A 23,240-nucleotide genomic window follows, 5' to 3' on the forward strand; every position below is an offset into this window, starting at 1 on the left:
ACCTTCATAAAAGGATAAGTAACTGTGTGTCTACCTGTGTGTCCAACCAGTTGCTATCTCCCTGTCATTCCAAAAGATGGTGCTTCATAAACATTTTTATTAATAAAATACATCGCATTTGTTATTCCAATAGATGGAGCATCACAGACATTAACATTGCTTTTATGAATCCCGTACCAAATGGCATATAACTGAAACATTATATATATATATATATATATACATACATACATACATACATACATACATACATACATACATACATATATATATACAATTGCGAACAGAGATCTTCATTTGTTTATTTTCAAAACTTTATCACCAATTCTGTTTATTAATATTGTTATTTGATTATATACCAGTTTAACATTTTTGGCATTCACAATTTATGTATTATTCCTGGCACTATTGTTATCAGATCTGTAATTAAGTACATTATGCATTTGTTGTTTGCTTTTTAACTTTTTTCAATTATCAATGTTTTTAACTGTTTATGTAATTTTACATATCATAATTATTTCCATATTCATATTAATGTCTGTATTGCTGATCAGTGGGTTCTGATTCTCTCCTTTAGTTACTGTCGATGTGCCTGTTCTCTATCTGTTTTTTCAGTGTGCTCTGCTCTCCCTTTACAACCAAAACATGTGCTTAGGGTAACTGGCAACTTGGAATTGCAGTGGTGTGTATTAATTGTGCGCCACAATGGCCCAATATCACTTCCAAAGTCTAGGCCCTCTTTGAATCGGTTTCTACTAAGATATGTTCAACTTTTTTGTGACTTTTTAATGGATACTCTAACAAAGTTGGATAGATACTACAAAAAATAAGATGTGCTTGTTAAAAAATTGATGATTCTAAATTGTCGCTTTCTGAGTGGGCCCTGATATTGATTGGCCCCTTTTCTGGTGTTAGTTACTGCTTTGTGCCTGATGTTGTCTAAGATGAGCCAGGCACCTCATTACCCTGAACTGAATTAAGTCAGTTATATTACATAAATGTGCATGCTGTATGCTACTACAATCAGAGAGCCTTCATGTTCTAATGTTGTGGCATGTGACATTGCTTATTTGGTCATTTTCTATATATTTCAGATGTCATTCTGAAAGAGATATAACAGCAGTGTTTTGACAAGCTACCATAAGAGATCAGAAAAATTAAAACAAGTAAATTATGTCCAGAATAACATAAATGTGATGCTTTTAGACATTCTTTTTTATTTTTTAAGATGCACTTGTTTAACTACAATATCATATGTGCAGAAGCAGGTCAATTCTTTGAAAGGTTATGATGCTATGCAATCTTGTACTATTTTAAAACTACACAGCATTTGTAATGGTTTTTTACAGCCCTTTGGGTCTTCTTTGTTTAATGTAGTTACATAATATTGTTTCTGCAAAAAGCTTTTAGGAAAGAAATTTCCAGTAAATAACCTTAACACATAGCGTATGCCTGGGGGTTTTCATGAACGGCTCAAGCTGTGATATCAGATCTTGCGATCTCAGGCTTTTTGACAAATCATCTTTTTTATCAGAATATAATGAATGTTATTAGTACTAATCAGGGCCACATAATGAACTCTACAAACTGAGACTACTGATAGGCTAAGGTTCTTTATCAGTCACATAATGATTAAAATGTACTATAGAAATAAATGTTGTTATGGTTATTATGCATTGACATCCTATTCTAAAATAATGACTACTGAAAATGTACCATATATAAATAAGCATGTTTTTGGCAAGACAGATACTTGTGGATTGTATTTGTTTAATTTTCGAAAAACATTTCCAGTTACTTTGGCAAAAAAAAAACAAAAACGGTATTTTTATATAGTGCTTTTCTATAGAACACTCCCTTCAAAGCCCCTTCCGAAATACAAACACTTGCTACTGCTGTTTACACTGATTTTTTGTTTTAAATTGGAGCATAGGCAGGTTTCACAGGATTTGCAGGTGTGACTAAAGTGAGGATTAAATCAGCAGACCTGCGGGCTGGAGGCTAATTCCTTTGCCACTACGCCACACTGCCTGTGCTTCAATGAATAACATATCCACATGTATACTCTGTGGAAATCAAAACTCATGATGGAATTGCACAAGAGTATTGGTACTGTTCACTGCATTTTCCATAATGAAGGTCCTAAACATTTTCATAAGATCAGTAGGTACCTATGTGCCCATACATGCTGAATGTAACTGATGAGTACTAATACTGTCTCAAATTGAAAAATAATGTTTGATGTCACAGCTGGGGCTTTTTGGACAGAATCTGTTAAGCCTATTGACTGGAATTTTCCTTCCTAAAAGCTTTTTGAAGAGACGATATTATGTAACTCTATGACTCGGGATTAGGATTACTGAATTGCTGTTTCCAGAGTGAGGCTAATTGTAGAAAACCTTGTTTGCTAAACAAAAAGAAGGCCAATGCTTAGAAAGTAAGTAACAGGGAAATTGACAAGGAAATTAGATGTTAATGGAGAGCACTGGGAAGTAGGGCCCAAATCAAGGAATCGATGATCAAACCAAAATATTTTTAAAAATAGACCCTAAAAGCTTTCATATATGTTCACTCCACATTGTGTCTGTCAAAAGCTGCTGCAGAATATTTTTCTTGTGTAACCATAAATGATTATAAAATCTCTTTGACTCATTAATACTCAGGCACAATTTTGTGCTGTGTTGACTTTGATTTTGTTCATAAGAGAAGATATTCGATTTTCCCAAATACATTTTTAAGCTACATTCATTCAGAAGTTTATGAAGGAATATTGCTCAATGTAGAAATATAAAATACTGCCTGTCGATTTGTTCAGTGTATATCCATCAGAACAATACATGATTCTGGCAGACACTCTAAGTGAACTATTCAGGTTAGAATGACATGTGTTGATTATGGCAGAAATAAGATTTGATGATTTAAAACTTACTCGCTCACCACGGTTACCAGCTGGGCCTGATGGGCCAGCCTCACCAGTTGGACCTCTCTTGCCTTCTTCACCAGAGGGACCTGGGGCACCAGGGGGACCAGCATTGCCCTATTATATGTAAAAAAGAAAAGGTCAGTCATGAAAAAGACAGGCATGTCCTTGAAAATTATGTTCCAGAAATGGAATACTTACAGGCTCACCCTTGGAACCAGTCTCACCCTTAGCACCAGATGGGCCAGGTTCACCCTAGAGTCAAAGCAGATAAGTCAATCGAATGCAAACAGTTGTACCATGATGTGTGTAACAGACACTTTTTAATTATTAAATACAAACCATAGAAGTGAACGTGCACAATTAAGATTTTAAAGGTATGTTTTAGCATAACGTAATGTTTTATATATATAATATAGCAAATTTCAGTGCTACATATGCAATCATATTTTGAAAAGTAATGTACTTCTTCTACTGTAGTTTCTTAATCTACAATGGAGGCAAGATTTACTTCAAAGAAGAAAAACTTACACTGTTGCCTCTTGGACCCGCAGAACCAGCAGGACCTTGGGGTCCAGGACCACCTCTGGGACCTGGAAATCCGGGAGCACCAGCAACACCAGGGAGACCCTGAGGTAATCAAAAATATAAAATTAAATTGGATTAGCTGTTATAAAGACGATTACTTTCTCAACTTTCTGCCACCACATTTTCTTTGTATTTTTTAATAAGTACTGAATCAGTTTTTCTACTGTAATTAAAAAAGGGGTAGGATGACTTTGAAAATATAGTGTATTTATACTATTCAGATTTTACAAGTACAAACAGGTAATCTTAACATATTCATTTTCATTATGGCTAAGTGTAGTTTAAACACAAGGGAAATTAAACAAAATGAGCTTGTCGACAGATAAAATAACGTCATTTTTATAAGAGATTTTATACATATTACATGGTAATAATGAAGAATAAAAGAAAACACTGTTATTTTAAAATGAGATCTAGTATGTTGTGTTTCTTGAACAAAAATACATAAAAAGCATCTGGATCTGTTTTCTACTTTAGTTGCCATAGAAACAAGAATTCTTGGCTGCGTGATATGGCATAATTTAAAACAGACAAGCGAGAAATGTTGAGAAGAAAAAAAAAAAGTAAGTTGTGTATTATTGAATCTGAGAGCATAAATAGAAATCTTTTCACCAATTGTGTTTGTAAGGTTTGTTGATGCAAAGGAATTCAACAGAGCACCTAACTTAGCGGAAGCATTTTAATACAAAAGTAGGATCTAGGATATAGGTCAGTGAATTTCCCCTTGGGATTAATAAAGTATCTATCTATCTATCTATCTATCTATCTATCTATCTATCTATCTATCTATCTATCTATCTATCTATCTATCTATCTATCTATCTATCTATCTATCTATCTATCTATCTATCTATCTATCTATCTATCTATCTATCTATCTATCTATCTATCTAAGTGACCAGTAGAACTGACTAAGCTAAGCGGCTCTTCCCTTCAGCACAAGCAAAAACTTGATGCTATCATTATAAATCTACTGAGAGTAAAAATGTAGATACTTACAGCAGCACCTTTCGCACCATTCAAGCCATTGTTACCGGGGTTACCCTGGAAAAAAAAAGAAAATACATTAAACTCTTACAAACACACAATTAACCTTGCTTTCATCTGATAATGATCAATTATTTTAACATAATGCTTACAACAGGGCCAGCAGGGCCAACAACACCGGCTGGGCCTGCCTCTCCTCTTGCACCTTGTGCTCCACCAGGTCCTTGGGGTCCAACAGGGCCAACATCTCCCTAAAGGAAAAAAAAGTAACTTTTAATTTTATTGTGCATTTCCTAAAAACAAAAGGCAATGTAACAGTTTTTCTCAGATCTCATATGAGCTACCCATTTATTCATTTTTTAGAATTTTCTTTTTATACCATATAGTTCAGACAAACTGCTTTGATACAATACTTAAAATTTTAAATGTGGTTTATTTTACTAGAGATATTTTCTCATCTTCAAAGTCATGTTGTTTTTTTAAGTGTGGATACTGCAGTATGTGCCCCTTTTCCTTTATCTTAACGGGAGGTTATTAACCATATGGGATTAACAATATTTTCTATATAATTAACACACTATTTTTAAAACTACTTTTCAATGGATTCTATTGCATCTATTTTCCTCTAAACTGGACCCTTTTTTTAAAACAAGTACTATATGACTTATGCTAATGCTCAAGTCTTCTCATTCATTTTTTCTACAAGGGGAAGCAAATTAATATATAATATTGCTAGAGTTAATATTTTTATATTGGATGTATAATTTATTTTGTAATTTATTTCAACAACAAACAGCACTGACTGTTTTGCCTCTTAACTGACATTTTTCTCATCATGAAGTTACTATTAGTTTCTCCTTTTTGTTGGAAACTAGAATGCATTCATTCTTGACCTAGCTAAAATACTTTATTAAATACTACATTTTAATGACCAGCTGGACTAGCTGAAGGGTAACTTTTTAATTCCCTCTTAAATAAGACCTGTTTAATTAGAATTACCCCCAAGCAATAGTGTAGTAGTTAAAGAAAAGAAAAAAACAAACATTAAAATCAAAGAACAAATTTCATGTGACTTTGATTACTGTGAAGCCACATCTACTATTCCTAACACTTTCTTGTTGTTTAACTTCTGCGATAGCATATTCCAGAACTCCACATCAAAGTAAATCAATAAGACTACAATTATTGCCTTCTGTGTTTTTAAAATTTAAACGCTAGTTTGGCTGAATTTGTGGTGTGGGATTTATGCAGTTAAATGTACCTTCTTAATACCTTCAAGCTCAAAACAGAATTTTGTTCTGGAATTGAAGTCAGCTGACTAACAAGCTTTCCTTTGGAGCTACTCTAACAGTTTACTTATTTGCTATGTCCGTAGCCATAACTGCTGCTTTATTTCTGTAATGAATATATAGTGAAGAATCTGCTATAAATGGACACTCCGTATTTGATTTATTTTTTTGTTTTTTTTTGGCTTGAAACACCTTTACTTTGTATTTATTAAGGTTGTTCTTTTTTGGTAATTTAATTGATATTATTGTCCAAGGGTTACAATACGTACCTTTTGGCCAGGAGCACCAGGGAAGCCTGGAGGACCAGCAGAACCAATAGGACCCTGAAAAAGATTAATTTATGATTACTGTGTGTATTGGACAATATTTTGTGAAACATATAGCCTCATTCGGCTTTTATAGGTTATCACAATACATTACAGAATGAAGCCTTTCCGGTGTAGTAAGGACTAATAATTTCTCTTTATGGAAACCATTACCTACATACGTTCACAACTAGGATAAAGACAAGCACATTACATTCAATGATGGGCCATTTCCTAGATGATGTAATCACTACAACAAAACAAGCAGCGAGAGAAAAACTCAATTTATGGGATATCTACAGGAAAAAGTCTCAGCTAAGGCTTTTTTTTCGTAGATCCTAACAGGTACAGTAAAAGTATACATCTCCATGCAATTCTCAGAGTTTGAACAAAGCTTGTTTAAATGTACAGCTTTTGTATTTTCTACAGTGTTTTAGTTACATAAAAATATGCATAGTTGGCATAATACTTACAGCAGCGCCAGCAGGACCAGCATTACCATCACTACCACGAGCACCAGAAGGGCCAGATGGACCAACACGCCCTCTTTCTCCTGGAAGACCACGTGCTCCCTAGGCAAAAAAAAAATGTAGGAGAGTTAAACTCCTGTATATTCTGTTTACTGCTGCCTCCTACTGTACTTTACATGCAACATGTCTCTTGCAATCAAAACACTGACAGTTAAAATAAGCCTAGACATACCAATTAAGACCTTCATTTTATACATTCATATTCATACTGTATATAGATGTATTCACATGTTTTGCGAATGCTATTGTTATGCTGTTTATGCTGCACAAACAATCACAAACGCAGTGCATATGCACATTATAGATTCAGATTAATAAAATGCTTACCAGTTGGCCAGGTGTTCCATTTTCTCCATTTGAGCCAGATTCACCCTACATAAATGAAAATGAAAGCACAATTAAAAAACAAATGAACTGTTGTCCAAATTAAAGCACAATCCCAGTTTCCCCTCATTATAGTAGGCCTAATGCCCCCATTATAACCTGAGTGCATGAAGGAAGGACGGATAATCAACTAGAAGGTGAACATACTTAAAAACAATTCTGGGATTAAGCAAAGAGCAATTGCTGCATTTTTTAACAAAAAAAGGCACAAAGCATTCAAAATGAATTTAAAAACCTAACTAAGTAGAAGACTTATAGTACAATATACACAATAATATTCATATGCTTAAAGAAAATGAGATCTGCATGCGCTTCATAACACATAAAAGTAATATCTCATCAAAAATAAATAAGATCAGAACTTTGACTTATTTCTTGCCTTTCAAATTTTAAATTGAGATGCATCGTATCACTGCTTTGAGTTATGTCACAGAAATGTTTTCAAATGTGTCCTCACTACTCTCCATCTGTTAAAATGCATCTCTTGAACAGCCAGCTCTGTTGTCAAAAACTCCAGCATTAGCGTTCTGTGGAGGTTACAGTATATGGCTGCCATTCAATATTTAAGGAGCCGACTCTCCTTTCATTTCTCATACAAGAGCAGATTTTCAAAACTCACTTAATTCACCATCCTGAAATATTAAAAATGGCTTTTTTTTTACTAAATTAATATTTCAAGTTTGCATTAATCGAGCACAGCATTAATGTATGCTGAGGCTTTTATATTTGTTTCTGTATGCATGTCCTACAATCCACCCTTCATTGCCATTACAATGGCTGTTCCTACAGGTGTCTGGCCTAGGATTGATCCCATAACTAAGTGATTTTCCAAACAAACAAACTATCTAACATGTAGATGACAGATAGGTTGGATGTGTGGCACAGTGGTTTGGGCGTTTCTCCATTAAATTCCCCTCCAACATAATGTGCCACCCTGAGCAATTCACTTAAACCGCATGTGTTACAAATTTTAAAAATAATGAAAAATATACAGAATCAAATTAACTTATAAGTCACGTTAGCAAAGAAGTGGTACAGAAATATAAAGGAATGATAGTAAATTCCTAAGCCAGAGTTTCAGCTGGCACTCATTGAGTCCTGTTCTGAAGCGTGACACTAAATTGACATTGTCATGGAGTATAAACACCATGTCACGTGGGAAGCTCATTCCACTCTTGACCACCTCACACATGTCTTCCAGGCTGTCATGTCTAGCTATTCTCTTATTACTCCTAACTAGAAATTTACAAAATTATTTTAAGTAAGATGATTATTATAAGCAGTGCTTTTTGATGAAACCTAGAGAAGTTGTGTTCTATGTTTAAAATGTAATCATAAAATTTCAACAGCAAAAAAAAATTAACATTGATTATTAGAAATCACCTTCATTGCATATATTATTTTCCTTTAAGTCTTACATTTCTTGAACTGACTTGAGGCAGATATTTTTAAAATATATGATGTTCACTCATAATAATGGAGAAACATGACAGAAAACAACACAGTAACATGTGAAGCTACTAAATGTAATGTAAAATTAACTCGGGCAGATTTTTACCTCATTTGTTCACTTTTTAAAACCGAGTTAATATTTTTCTTGTATGTAAATGATGCAATAAGAAAAATACCAAATTCATCTAATTTATACCTTAGATCCAGCAGTACCAGGTTCACCCTTGCGACCATCCAGACCAGTGTATCCCTGTGGGAGAAAAGAGAAAATCAAGTCAATGTGGAGAAATGGATCTTTATAAGACGTGACCCCTAAGGGTTCCTTTTGCTCTGTTTGTATTTTCACTGTCACTACCATAGTAAGCAATAGTCAAGGCTATGAAGTAAAATAAAGTAAGAATTGTGGTAGGTTCCTGGAAAGGTTGGATTGAATTTAAATTTACATTCAATTTCAGGATACTTGTATTGCTCTTGTTCATAAAGGTTTACTATTAAACTGGAGTTAAAGCTTAGAAAACAGCATTAATATGTTTTTTTCCCAGCCGCCATTGGGCACAGTAGGTGGTGTTAACAGGTCCCATCACTTTGATGCTGTCTTGATTTCCAGCTGGTGTGCTTTCTCTATCACGTCTGCATGCTTTCCCCGTCATTATGTGGGTGTCCTCTCACTGTCTAAATACATGTTCTAATGTCATGTGGCAATTCCAAATTTTGGATGAATTCATGAGGGTGTACTATGAGGTATTCAAACACATCCTGGACTTATTCCTGCCTTCTGTCCATTGTGAATTTGAACAGAAAGATGCAGTGTTACAAATGTGTGGATTAAGGATAAACACATTTCTATATGGAAACTTAGTGTATTGTTTGGGCTGGTAAAGTTCTCATACACAGTGCAACAAGGATTGGTTCAAATGTAAAGATATTTAAAGGGAACTGAGTAAAGACAATATTGTTTAGGTAAAATTCTAAAGTTATACCAAATATTTCTACATTTATAGTAAAAATCAGCATTGTTCAGTAAAGTAGCATTTTCATTCAAGCAAATGCTTGGCTCTTAAACTGAATTCTCTTGCCCATGTATAACACATGGAAACTAGCACTTTTCAGTTTTCATGAGTTCTTTTATGATATCCACATTCTTATTTAAATGACTATGCAGATGGTAGAGAAAATATCACACTGTTTTTCTAATCAACACGGTTTGCTTTCTAAATCTTTCCAATTAGTCTTATTGCCTGCAGATTTCTTTTATTTATTAGGCACACAGAGTTAGATGGATCTTTTCTGTCATCCCTTTATGTTTAGATTTTTCAAATTTAGATCCATCTACTTCATAAACATGTAGCGTACAAATGATTTACACTTAAATGGCAATATACTTACTCTGTGTCCTTTCATACCAGGCAGTCCTGGAGTTCCAGGGAAACCACGAGCACCCTATTAAAAAAAGAAAACGAAATCAGTAAAGATCCTGTTATTGAAAGACACCATCCATCCATTTTCCTAACCAACTTATCCAGGGCAGGGTCATGGGGAAGATAATTAGTTAATATAATATTCTATATGTCAAGGCCATAAATATCCTTAAAATGATCTGATTCCTTCTGAATGAATTCAAAAATGGTAACTGACTTAACTTCAGAGGTTTGAGCAATATTTCAACAGAAATATTTTACAGAGTTAATGCCTTTTAGAATATTTTGCAAGTTGAAACCAAACACATGTATTGTTTATCAAATGGGACAACATCAATGTCACCTTCGATTTCTAGGGATATGTTTTGTATATGTGTAACAACATCAAATTCTAAAACTTTATAGCTCAGTATGCATAAAGAGATTAGTGTAAAGAAAGACGCATCTCAAATGGGTTGAAAAAGCCAAACAATAATAACAACTACAGTATATATAATCTATATCTCACCCACTATAAAAGCTGTTCAAAGTTCTATGTAATGAATGAAGATTAAGCTGATCTGATTCCAGCCAGATCCTGAAACTAATACTTACTAATGACTAATATTGAACATAAACTTTTGTAATGGAGATAAACCTAGACCTTGACAATGACTAAAGTTGAATTCTCTTCTAGTACCTCATTTCCTGGACAGCTTGTGCAATTGCATTGATTTTTTTGAGTGTGGCTAAACTGTGTTATTCAGTTTCTTAAATTATTTTAACTGTAACTGTCCTTTTATTGTGATGCATACAACATCCATTTGCCATTAATGACTGAAATGACAGATACAACTGATTTTGCATTCAGTCTTCATCATAATTCAAACTTAATGAGGTACTAGGTGTGACCAAATCAACCTTCTGCTTCTAAGAAGGCTAATATTATTTTAAGATCAAATAACAGTATGAGATTTAATTCTAGGAAATGATGAAAAATGCACTTGATATTGAATTCTGCTATGTTGCTGTCATCTCAAGTCATTTTCAAGGTGAAAGTTCACCCATTCCAGAGCAGATACACTGCAATTTTAATTGTGTCCAAAGTTAAAAACTGCAGTACCCATATATTGGGTGGCCTAATCTGAGACCCCAGTCTGAATGTAAGCCTACCTTTAAAAATCATCTAGTGCTCAATTAGTTCTGAGCAATGGCTGAAACTTCCTCCTGCCCTAAGTGCGTCTCTAGCTACATGGTATCATTTGGGTGACAGAAGCTGCACTTCATTAAAAACGTGAACCAAACATCTGTCCATTTATCAGCATCCATTTATTACTGTATTTAAAAATCCAGCCACCATGGGTAGTTAGTACAACTATAACCCAACAGAAAAAAGACACTACCTCTTATTTATTTTCATTGAGTAATGCTGTAGAATCTACAGGACAATGAGTGCCATAACTATTAAGATATGAATATAAACATACATAATCATACTATGTCTGTCACAACCTAATCTCTTTAATTAAAACAAAACCATTTTGCTGCCTTGATTCTGAAGAATATTACATTTTGAATAATTCAAAAAACCTGTACAAAACTACTCTTTTCATCCAGAAAAAACATCAATTTGACCCTTACTTGTGCACCAGGAGGTCCACGATCACCGGGCTTTCCAGATTTGCCAGAGTTACCCTAGAAAGAAAGAAACAGTGATTTTAAATGAATGATTTATGTCATTTTACTTATCTGAACTATGCATTTAAAATTACTGAAGCGTCTTTACTTGCTTGTCCAAACTATCGTCTTTGTAAATGTATTCATTCATTCATTTTTTAAACACCACTATTGCTTATAGAAGATAATTTGCTGAAGATAAAGATTGAATGTGTAGAACTGACATGTAACATGGATTCTTTTAATAATTTTTGAAATATATTGTGAGTATGTGTGGGGTTGACAGTGTTTTGTACAATTGGCATAGATAATATATTATTGCTTATAATATGTAAAATATCATTAAATTACTGTTGTGTATACATATATGCATATCTGTTAAACTTCATATACATATATAAGCAGGATTAAGAATGAAAAACATAAGTAGTATCAAATCTTAATGAACTGCATGATTCCTGAAATGTTATTACATACAATATACAATATTATGCATAAAATGTCTACCTTTATTTAGTAAGTTAGCTATGAATTGACTTGACTGAACTAAATATTAGAGTTTTGAGTTGTGTTAACCACAAAATCTAACGAGAAGATTCCTTATGAAAGCCCATGTTATTTGTTTCCCCATTTTTTATTTACTTACTAAGAAACAAAAAAGAGAACAATGATACAAAAGGAAAAAGGAATTACAAAATAAAAGGGAAATGTGGCTATTAACTGTCATCTTTGTAAACATTCAGCAGCTGGTATGCATCCCCAACTGTATGAGTCTTCACAGTGTGTGTGTTCATGCTTTCCTCCTTGGAAGCATGCATGTGATTTTTGTAATGCTGTGTTTGATTCATTTTAATCTGTACAATCTTGGCTTACAATATAAAAGCATATATAAATAATAAAGACCATGGCAGTTTAATGGCTATTTTCTAATGTTCTGTTTTCATATCTGTGGCCTAAATTCCATTAAAGCGATGCTATTGTAACTTGGGTTTGTGTGACAGTTGTGAGGAGATGCCAACTCTCAGTTTCCTCAGTGCTGTTAATTCAAACTTTCATGACATAATGATCCACATAATGGTACATAAAGGGTTAACTCATAATGTTAATAGAAAATAAACATGCTCTGCATTGCATTGTGTGGTGGAAAGTTAAATGGTTTGGCCAGCATCCCATTTTAAACTCTGTCAATGGCTCTATTACAAGCTCCGCTAAGGCTAGCAGGTAGCTACCAAAAAATACGTTTGCATTTAGTTGTGCTCACTGGTTCTTCAACTTCTATAATCTCTCTGTCAGCTACTCATTCCAGCCTTAGCAAAAAAGCAGACAAACTGTTTATTAGTATATCTTATCCACTTATTCTACTCCATTGGGCCCTTGAGCAAGGCCCTTAACCTGTAATTGCTCCATATAACATTAACCTGCATCCCGCTCTGCCATCAGGTCCTCCAATTTACAGGGAGAACTTGGAGGTTGGTGGCAGGATTGGCACTCCAGCCACTGTAAAAAAACTGACACTGTTCCATTCCATTCAAACTTGTGAGGTGCTGAAGTGACACTCGGTCCTAAATTGGAATCCTGAGGTGGTTCATCGTGTGGTGGATGTGGCAACGCGCTGCATCAGTGCATGCTCCCAACCAACCAACCTTATCCACTTATCAGCAAATTAAGCAAGTTCAACATATCATGCCTGTAATATACAATATCTAAAGTGTTTTATTTCCCTTGATAGCTACTACGAAATTTGTTACACACCATACATATGTGACTGGACAAATTTGATTCTCTTATTATATCTAGGTATACTATTACTTCAATGAAATTTCACAGCCTGATAGTTCAATGTTCATGAATGGCCTATGTTAAACTTCACTTAGAGTTCTTAAAAATCAAAAGTTAAAAGCATGTCAGTCTTTCTAAACAAGTAGTAGACAGGCCTGCATGCTATCTTCGGTCTAACTCTTTGCATTGAATGAATATTTGTCCAAATTACTAGATGACTGCACTTCAGTAATTACAGTCAAAAATACTTTATAGTGTCTGAAAATTTAAAGGTGCAAAAATAAACGGACCGTTCATTATTAAATTATTTCACTTACATCTTCACCTTGCTTGCCAGGAGGTCCAGCGGGGCCACGAGAACCTTGTGGGCCCTATTAGGAATGAAGCAAAGGTAAAGAAAAGTTCAAGCAAAGGAAATTGTGTTTGGAACAAATGTACACCAAATTCAGTTCAGGCTGGGCTAACTAAATACTTACAGTCTGTCCGGGTTCACCAGGCTCTCCAGCATGTCCTTGGAAACCTTGGCTACCCTAATCCAAGGCAAATAAAGACAAAACACATTAAAAACAATATGTGCTATAAAAAGCAATTGTAAGTAGTTAAAAAGAGTCTTAAATAAGAGGTAAAACGTACAGGTGGTCCAGGTGGTCCAGAGGGTCCTCTTTGTCCCATTAGGCCCTGTAACAATTAAGAGATGACAATTGTAGATGATCTATTATAATGTCAACCTATACCCACTCATATAAACACAAAGAAACTAATCTGCTACCCTCACATTGAATGCAGTTGAAAATAGTTTTGATGGTGTGTAACCCATCACACATACACTGTACTGCAGAATGAACTCATTATTCCCAGGGCAATTACAAGTGTGTTGTACAAGTGCCACCATTATATTCATATCTGTCTTTTTTTAAGAGGGTAATAAAGAAGTGTATGTAGATACTGCACAATCCCTAACTTCAAGAAAGTGAAACGTCTCAACGTCAAATGTTAAGCCCTCAGCTCCTAGTTTGCTTACCATGGGTCCAGGTCCAGGATCAGCCGATTTGGATGAATCATACTGAGCAGCAAAGTTCTGTCAAAAGAAAAACAAGGAAATTTAAATAAATGCACTTAGAACATTTGGGCAAGTGTTTGCTATTTGTCATGTGTTACAAAAATATACACAAAACAAGGCCAAATCTTCTTAATTATTATTTGTCATATTTTAATAGTTTGAAGAAAGACATGGGGACTTGAATGATGTTTGAATTGGAGGTGGATAACCTGACACTACGAAGAAACCCATTAACCCCTTTACTCCTCTTTCATTTTTGTGTGTAATAGGAGCAGATACAACAGAAGATAGAGGGAGGCCAAGCATTGTAACAGTAGAAGAGAAAATACCACCTCGACATGGGGGCACAGCTACAGTGTCACCAGAACTGCCTACCACCTCTCTCCTTGTATGACTGTGTGATTTAATATTGACCATTCAGTGATGCAAACAAAAACTAAAACTGCATGATTTCTGAAATGCAGAAGGCCCTATGCTACACACCCTAGCCTCACAAGAATAGGTGTAGAGATCAATATGAAACTATCACAGATAATAGTAACTGTTTTATTTCAAATACAGAAAAATGATTAACAAATATTGTGCTTGTTTAAGAATTACACTGTTATATGCATTCAAAGATGATAATCACATAACAGAAAAGGGTATCAATGGCTGTGTTAGAAAGAGCTTTCAGCTGACCAGTGATTAGTGATTAGTTTTATGTTGGTTGCTTTTTATTGCCTAGTCCAGTCTAGCGTTCGTTAATCCTTGTGAGTCAATGCTTATACCATAACGAAAAGGATACATTTTTTGATTATTAAGGTTTCTGAGGAGAAGTCTAAAGGTATCCATCATCATCAAATTCTGTTATGCATTCTGAGGACTGGAGCAAGGCATTAATCAACCCTGGGGGTGAATCCATCTGAGAGCATATTCACACTCTTACACTCACTCTGATGTGGCCATGGCTCATTAACGTAATACACTATCTTTGGAATGTGGGGGTGAAAACCAGAAGTGAAAAAGAAAACTCAATCATACTCTACCTAGCATCCCACTGGGGATTTAACAGAAGGACTTGGGAGCTGTGAGTGCTAACCTGAAGATCAACTACATAATTTAACATGGAACATATCTCTAAAATTTGACACCTATAGACAGGCTTATAACTGGCTTTGCGTATTAAGTGGTTTGGTTAACTGACAATTCCAAGATGGCCTCTGTTTGCGTATGTGGAGGTGTTTGTGAGAGTGGACCCTGGAATGGACGTCCTGGCTGGTGCTCTGTACTTCCACAATAGACCCTGACCCTCACAACTCTTTTCTTGACTTAGAGAATATGACAACATTACATTATATTATGTACTGTAACCTGCCACTACAAGGTTGATATTGACTAAGGTCCATTAAAAATAATCCCTACAGAATTATCACCCTTCATCTAACACTTGCCAGTTGGAACGTATTCAAGCAGGAGAGGTGCATGAAATAATTGTGCCGAGTAAAGAAAATCAGTACATTTAACTACACTGAAATAAAGAAATGTCTTTTTGGAATGATCCATTACAAAATACTATAGAAAAAGAATATGTAGTGGACAAATACAAACTAAATTAATAGCTGAAACATAACATTCTCACACCTAATTAATCTGATTAATGGTCATGGGGGCCAGAGCCTATGTCAGCAGTTTTGGGGGAAAAGCAGTAGCCAGCACCAGACACGCACTTACATGGAGGCAATTTAGAATCTCCAATAAATAAATAAATAAAATAGGGCATACTAACACATTATTTTTTAATGTAACAAATTTTAAAATGTTATTCACTGCATAGGTCATGCATAGCCATGGCACCGCATGCAAAGTTTTGGGAGTTTCTCAAAATGATCTAAAGGAGTGACCACATAATAAGAAGGAATACTAGAGCCAGCTAAGTCTAAAATGAACACCCAGCAATAGGCTTTGGCAATGGTGGCTAAGTGATGGCTGCTTTTAAAGTATTCTTTTCATTGGAAGAATATTCAAATCCACCATATTGCCATACACATTTAGAACTATTTTAGAAAACAGCAAAATCATCAGGGCTGACATTAGCGGTGTTGGTTTTATGTCACTGGGGTTATACCGTACAGAATATATGAAAATGCACTTTTCCAACCCATTACTATCACTACTCCAAATAGCTTTAGTAACAGTTGATTAGTACTTGAATTTTATTTATGTATGTAATTACGTATTTATTTATATATTTACTAGCCTGCTGCAGACAGGTAATAGAATAATTAAAACATATTTTCTATCTGTTGCCCTACATGTATCTTCAGTGACTTTCCTCTATATTTGTGAGTGTGTGAATACCTCTTCACCGGCGCTCTCTTGAGCTCATTCTTGTAAAGCCTACATCTCATACTCTCTTTATCTGCGAGGCACCTTTCTTGCCTCCTGTCTTGCTTTATACTTGCCATCTTTGAGGCCAAACTCTCTTAGCATGGCTCATACTCTTTTACTCCTCCATGTGTGTCTTGCACTTCCTCTTTATTCCTGACACCAAAGCCAAACTGACCAATCACAATAAAGCCAAGCTGACCAATCAGATCTAGTACCTTTCCGATTTATTTATGTTATATACTGCTCTTTAGTTCATTATATCTATGAGTGACTGCATTTTCTTTGTTTGTAGTGTTTTGTTGTTCCCCTCCAACCTTTCTGGCCCGTGTCACAAACACTGCCCTCCATGTTTATTTCTTGTCCTAACATTCTTTAAATGATGGTGTTTTTTCAGATGTTTATGTAATTGTGACTCATATCTTTGTTTAATCTTATTTACTTATTTTTGTTATTTTTCAAACAGCTACTAGGCAAACATATAAAATATTGATTTGCCTATTTAGTGATTTTACAGGTTCAACAGAATAATGACACCATCATGTAACCTTGAACTGAACACTGCACCATTCATTTCTACATTAATTACACTTAAAATCAACATAGATTTAATCACAGATTAAAATCCCACTCATAGCAGCTTCTCAGTTCAATTGGGGGTTACGTTTAATGAAAGATTGGATTGTTTGATCAGTGCTTTGTTTTAGCCTGTTAACTGGTATTATAATGCATGTAATGACATCTTCTCATATTGGTGAGGTGCAATTAAGAGTTTTTCTACATTAAAGAATCAGCTGAAGCTGTGAATACAGCTAATTAAATGAATGACAGAAAGCATGTGGCCATCTGAGAATGAAATCAGGGGATTACCCAGTTATTTCACTTTTCTAAACAATGAAACTGTAAAATTTCAATGAATTCCCCCATCTTTTCCACAAAATGAAAAGTTACTTTGTTATTGGAAAATGAAAAAGGATGAAGAAATCTTAGCACAAAGAGGGCTCCGACAGATGGTGCCGTTAGAATTTTAGGAAGTGGGAGGCACCACAGTTACAATTAATTACCGTATTCTGTAGGTGTGGTCTTGACCCCATAAAACCCTTGGTTTGCTTTGAGAAGGTGGAACGGTAAAATGAAGTGTCACCATAAAACTTTTCTACTCTGAGGCCCAATATGGGTCCAATATTACAAACCATAAATCTTAGAAGTATTTTGGAAGAGCCTGGCTATTGTTTATAATAGGCCATGGTTAAAACTTGCATATTCTTAAACTGGGGGTCCAGGTGTTGAGCAGGTACTTTAAAGCCCAAATTTATTTTCACAATAAAGTCACATTTTAAGTCTCAAACACAGCGAATAATGAAAGAGATATATGCAGACTTACTCCACCAAGGCCAGGGGGACCAGGTGGGCCAGGAGGGCCGGGTAGACCAGGGTCACCATCTCTGCCGTTTGGACCTTGGGGACCCTAAATATAACAAGAGAGGTACAATTAATAATACAGAAAAGCAAATACTGTCAGTAAGAGAGGTAACACGAATATAAAGCAAACGGCTGGCATAAAATGGAGCTAAAATAAAACTAAAAATATTAATATCACATTTTTAAGAACAAAATTAATCATTTTGAATAATAAAAGTCTTTTTATGATTCTCTGACAAAACATTATGTCACTTTCAAGTAAAGGTCTAACTCCACTGAATCTAGGAACTATGCTGGTAACACAAGACCAAAACATATTGGTTTAAAACACTGCCACATTACAATTTTATATAAAATAGATAAACAATTGCTTGTCTTTTGTTTAACAAGAGATAATATGCAATTGACATTTAAAATAATTATATTCAGCTATCACAAAATGCACACATATAAAAAAAACTGCTTACCCTGTCTCCCTGGGGACCTTTATCTCCCTCGGGACCCTGAAAAAAGAGTTACACATTTGTATTTTAAAATGAAATAATAATGGGAGCAGCAGACATAGCACTTCATGCAGAATTATACAAATCATCAATAATTTGGATTCTAAAGCATGCTTTGCTAATTAATTAGTTAATTTACACTAAAAAATGCAAAATAAGTTTTTTAAATAATATCGTATTATTCAAAATATTTCAATGTTACTGATACTTCATAATTACGTTCTTTGAGAATAAATGATACTAACCTGTGGTCCTTCAAGCCCCTGCAGTGAACAAATAAAGCAAACAAATAAAAAACTACAATTAGAAAAGCAGCATTCATCTTAAATGCACACGATAAACGACAAAGGTCACCACCTAGTGGAAGACAGGAACAGTTGTTGTTTTTTTTCTAGTGAGCTTAAATCCAGCAATGATTGTACTTTGAGATTGATATTTGTCCAATCAAGAATAAGCCTAATTCAAAAAAGCATATGTATATTTCCTCCATTACAATTGAAATGAAATATGCTGCTGTTCTCATTTGAAACAGCCATATTTGTGGTAGCAACGGTCCAGGTATTAACCTGTGGACTGTTCTTCAAACTTGCTTTCATAACATATTCTTAAATGTCCGGCCCATTTAGAGAGCTCAGGACAGCCCACATTCGACCTGTGCCCTATCAAACCAATTCAGTCTGGAAAGGAATCCCAGGAGAATATGGTCCACATCCTTGTGTAAAGTGTAATGAACCCCCAAACATAAACAAAGGCACCAATATAAAGGGGCAGCAGGAGAAAAGACTCTCGGGGCAGGGGACACAGGGCCAACCACAGCAGCTTCTGATACACAGCAATGAATGTAAATCTCTTAGTCCAGGTAAATTTACAATAAAATACACTACAATGTATAAAGAAGTACTAACCTGCGCGACTGTATTGGAATGGGAAGAAAAGATAAAAAAAAAAAGAAAAAAAAATGTTATTTAAAATGGCCTGGAAATATCGGTGATGTAAGCATTCATTCAGCTTATACTTATTATATATTCAGTACATTACGCTACTTTATAAATAGCCTAAAGTACTAAATAGGAAAATATGCATTGGAAAAAGTTCTATTATTTAATTATTAATAATTCTATAAAATATTTTTATTGATTTTTAAAAATGCACTGTTTAATTAAAACATAAAAATTTTCATTTGATTAAAGTCATGTACACACATTATATTAATTAGACACACATGCACTTATATTAACATTCAATAGTTAAGAAGAGAAATAAAATGCTGAAAGCTTTATTTGATAGATAGATAGATAGATAGATAGATAGATAGATAGATAGATAGATAGATAGATAGATAGATAGATATTTTCAGCATAAATTGCATATCTATCTTCCAATGTTTTAAAGTGTTTCTCTATTACAGGGCCAGTGGGATTGGAGCCTGTCCTGGTAGTCCTGAGTACAAGGATGGACCAATCCCCATCTCTGAAGGGGTGCTATTCAATAAGATTTTTAAATACATACTTTCATATATATATTTATATGTTTGAATATGTATCTCTCCATATTATATATATATATATACACATATATAAATTTGTATAGAAAGAGAGAGAGAGTCATATAAACGGGCATTTTAGGGAGATTATAGACACAGGCGTATTGTATTGTATCTATAATGCATTATTTGTGCTTTCTCAAAATATTAATTTTAATTCCTTGATATTCATTTAATTAGATTAGCAATTATATTTATTATTGGTCTGCCTTGATATAAGAGAATTTGTTGTATCATATTCATATCAGTGGGCATGCACAAAACATTTTTAAACACAATAATAAATTATAGAAAAATTAAAATGTAAAAATGAATGGATTATTTCTGATCATTCTTTTAAGGAATTTCAGAAGAACTTCTCTGTATTTAAATTGCGGCCCGTGCGCCTTGTGCTTTGACCTCCAACTCCGATGTTGTTTCGCCGCATTCTCTGATGTGTTATTTTTTGTTAATGAACAGCGCTACATTTTTGCCTACAAAATTTCAGTTGAGAGTCTCAAATACTTTAAAAACTTGGCCTTATCATGAAAGTTACAAAACAGATAACTGTGGTGAATAATAAAATAAACACATTTAAAATGTAAAAGAACTGGATTTCTTCTATCATATCCAGATTTGTTTTTTTAGTATTTTCTGGAAAAAGTGAGTTTCCTGCATTATTCTACACCGTTACCAGCAGAGGGCCTGTTGCACTACATATTCTTAGATGGACTCCAGTGTGCAGTGTTTGTGAAAGAAAAGAAAATTAGACACGATCTGTATGTTGCATAATTTCAAGAATGCCTGTAATTTATCTATATCGGTAATTATGTAGAGTTTAACCAATAAATGAAATCATGATCTGAAATTTTACTATGTGCATGGGTATGCACTACTTTAGTCTATAATTGCTAAAATATATGTGACATAGTGGTAAAGGCTTTAAACTTCAAGCTTTGAGGTTGTGAGTTCAAATCCTGCTATTTATGTTGGGTGACCATGAGCAAGTCACGTCACCTGCCTGTGCGCCATTTGTAACAACAAAAGAAATGTAACTAAGTGTATTTCCAGTGTAGGAAATCACCTTAAATAAAGATGTCAGACAAACACACACACACACACACACACACACACACACACACACACATATATATATATATATATATATATATATATATATATATATAGTATAATGATGGCAGTCCATTGTAAGTAATAACCGTGGCCCGTGACACATGGGTAAACCAAGGCCTGGTCATCAATGTTTACTATGATTCAAATCAGCACGAATGAGACATCCCTCTTTCCTTCTAGTTATTTAATTAATTAATATTAAATATTTTGACATAGTAGAAGTAAAACATTATCCCAACATTTTTCATTGTTTTTCAAACTTATTAATACATTTCAGGTAAGGTATACTTTATATTAGTAATCCTCAGGTAGTTAAAACCTGCTGTTTGTTGTATTTTGAGTGATATATTTTTCCAATTTAAAACAGACAATACATGACAAGATCAAAGCCTGAGTATATGTGTGTGTGTGTGTACGCGTGTGTGTGGGGGGTGGGGGTGCTGGGGGGAGGGTTGTGTCCTGACTTAACATCCATCCATTGTCAGTCCCTGCAACCCTAGAGAAGATCAGGGTATTCTTGACTAACCTGGCAGCAGTAGGAGCTTGGCAGGAACCCACTGTAAGCTGAACAATGCAAAAAAAAGCTATAATGAAAAACTGAGCCAGAAAAAGAGGATGGATGGATGGATGGAAGGACGACTTTCATTCAAAGTGAATCTTAGCATTCTGTGTTAATTGTCACAAGAGGGCAACTTAAACGATGTACTCTGTGCCTTTTTCAGAAAATCAAAAAAGGCATAATAATAAAAAAAAAAATACAAATATTATGGCAACATTTTTAAATGATTTTAATGTCAAATAACAATATCATAATATGTTCTAAAATTACATTTTATGTGGCTGAGATTTTAATTTGTCAGTGGTCAAAAGCACAGTAATAACGATGCAGTATTACACTTCAGTTATTTTTTCCTAGATCGCTTGAAACTTTTCAAAACAATTTTGCATAATTCCTTCCAGAAAAATGAAAACTATTAAATTCAACATTAAGGTCAAGTGCGCCCCTTCGCAGCGCCTCCGAGGTTGTTCTGATGATCGGTGGTTTCGGGTCTGCACCGCCAGATGGCGCGCTCAGCTTTGTACATAATCGAGACGGCACAAGAGAAGCCCACCAACGCAGTCCAACGCCCAAAACTTCTACAAATTGTTTAGTTAACCGCAAAGACGGCGGATACTGTTGTGGCTACATTTTTTATAATGATCAATAAAACATTTTCAACATGGAAAACTGAATTTCTCTTTTTTATTCCTAGTAGTGTATAGTCTAGGTCTTTGAAACGTGCGTTTATCTCTTTTTTTCATATACTTAAACAAATCGCAAACCGTTTGATTTAAAGATGGTAAATTAGCAATAAAAGCTATTGATGTAGTTTTTGTCCAAAAATATAAAATGTGTATTTATTTATTATGTTAAAACAATAATGTAAACTTGCTTTGGTTGACTAAGAAACGAAATAGGTTTAATCAGCACTGATAAAGAAAAAGACAAAAGAAAGATGAGGCACATGAACTTACATTGACATGTTGCTAGGAAAGTTACTGCGAGCAGCAACGCAATCCGATTATCCACAAAGCTGAGCATGTCTAAAGGTTAGACATGCAGACTCCTTGTGCTGCAGAGCCCTGGATTTTACCTACAACGCGCAGGCATACAGTTGTGATGACAAGAGTAACTCCAGACTTAGCAGAAACCTGCTGCCGTGATGCTAAAATAATAAAGTCTAATCAGCCCTATTTATATGGCAGGAGGTTCCTTTGTCTGCGTGTCAAAATTCGAGCTCCAAACCAATAGGAGTGGAGAGAAAAAGGAGTCGCTCCCATCCCAAAAGGGAGCTGCTCGGTCATGTGCTCCTTTATCTCCAGCCCTTCTTCTCAAGGAATACTGGCACCGGATTGACCGTGATGACGAATGCACCGTTTTAAT

General features: G+C 34.7%; 1 protein-coding gene across 1 annotated transcript in view; it reads right to left on the reverse strand.

The window, feature by feature from the left end:
- The window catches only part of col1a2 (collagen, type I, alpha 2), a 54,140-nt gene extending 31,102 nt beyond the window's left edge, over nt 1-23,038 (reverse strand). Inside the window, exons 1-19 of the mRNA XM_051935472.1 lie at nt 22,832-23,038; nt 19,478-19,479; nt 18,625-18,660; nt 18,120-18,203; nt 14,330-14,386; nt 13,942-13,986; nt 13,785-13,838; nt 13,626-13,679; nt 11,494-11,547; nt 9,842-9,895; nt 8,652-8,705; nt 6,947-6,991; nt 6,563-6,661; nt 6,054-6,107; nt 4,648-4,746; nt 4,508-4,552; nt 3,452-3,550; nt 3,122-3,175; nt 2,930-3,037 (exon numbers count right to left, since the gene is read on the reverse strand). Of these exons, the coding sequence (XP_051791432.1) occupies nt 2,930-3,037; nt 3,122-3,175; nt 3,452-3,550; nt 4,508-4,552; nt 4,648-4,746; nt 6,054-6,107; nt 6,563-6,661; nt 6,947-6,991; nt 8,652-8,705; nt 9,842-9,895; nt 11,494-11,547; nt 13,626-13,679; nt 13,785-13,838; nt 13,942-13,986; nt 14,330-14,386; nt 18,120-18,203; nt 18,625-18,660; nt 19,478-19,479; nt 22,832-22,898 (1,164 nt within the window). The 5' untranslated portion in view covers nt 22,899-23,038. The remainder of the gene's footprint in view (nt 1-2,929; nt 3,038-3,121; nt 3,176-3,451; nt 3,551-4,507; nt 4,553-4,647; nt 4,747-6,053; nt 6,108-6,562; nt 6,662-6,946; nt 6,992-8,651; nt 8,706-9,841; nt 9,896-11,493; nt 11,548-13,625; nt 13,680-13,784; nt 13,839-13,941; nt 13,987-14,329; nt 14,387-18,119; nt 18,204-18,624; nt 18,661-19,477; nt 19,480-22,831) is intronic.
- Between the last annotated feature and the right edge of the window lie 202 nt (nt 23,039-23,240).

This window comes from Erpetoichthys calabaricus, chromosome 13 (genome assembly GCF_900747795.2).
Source record: "Erpetoichthys calabaricus chromosome 13, fErpCal1.3, whole genome shotgun sequence".
Classification (NCBI taxonomy): domain Eukaryota; kingdom Metazoa; phylum Chordata; class Cladistia; order Polypteriformes; family Polypteridae; genus Erpetoichthys; species Erpetoichthys calabaricus.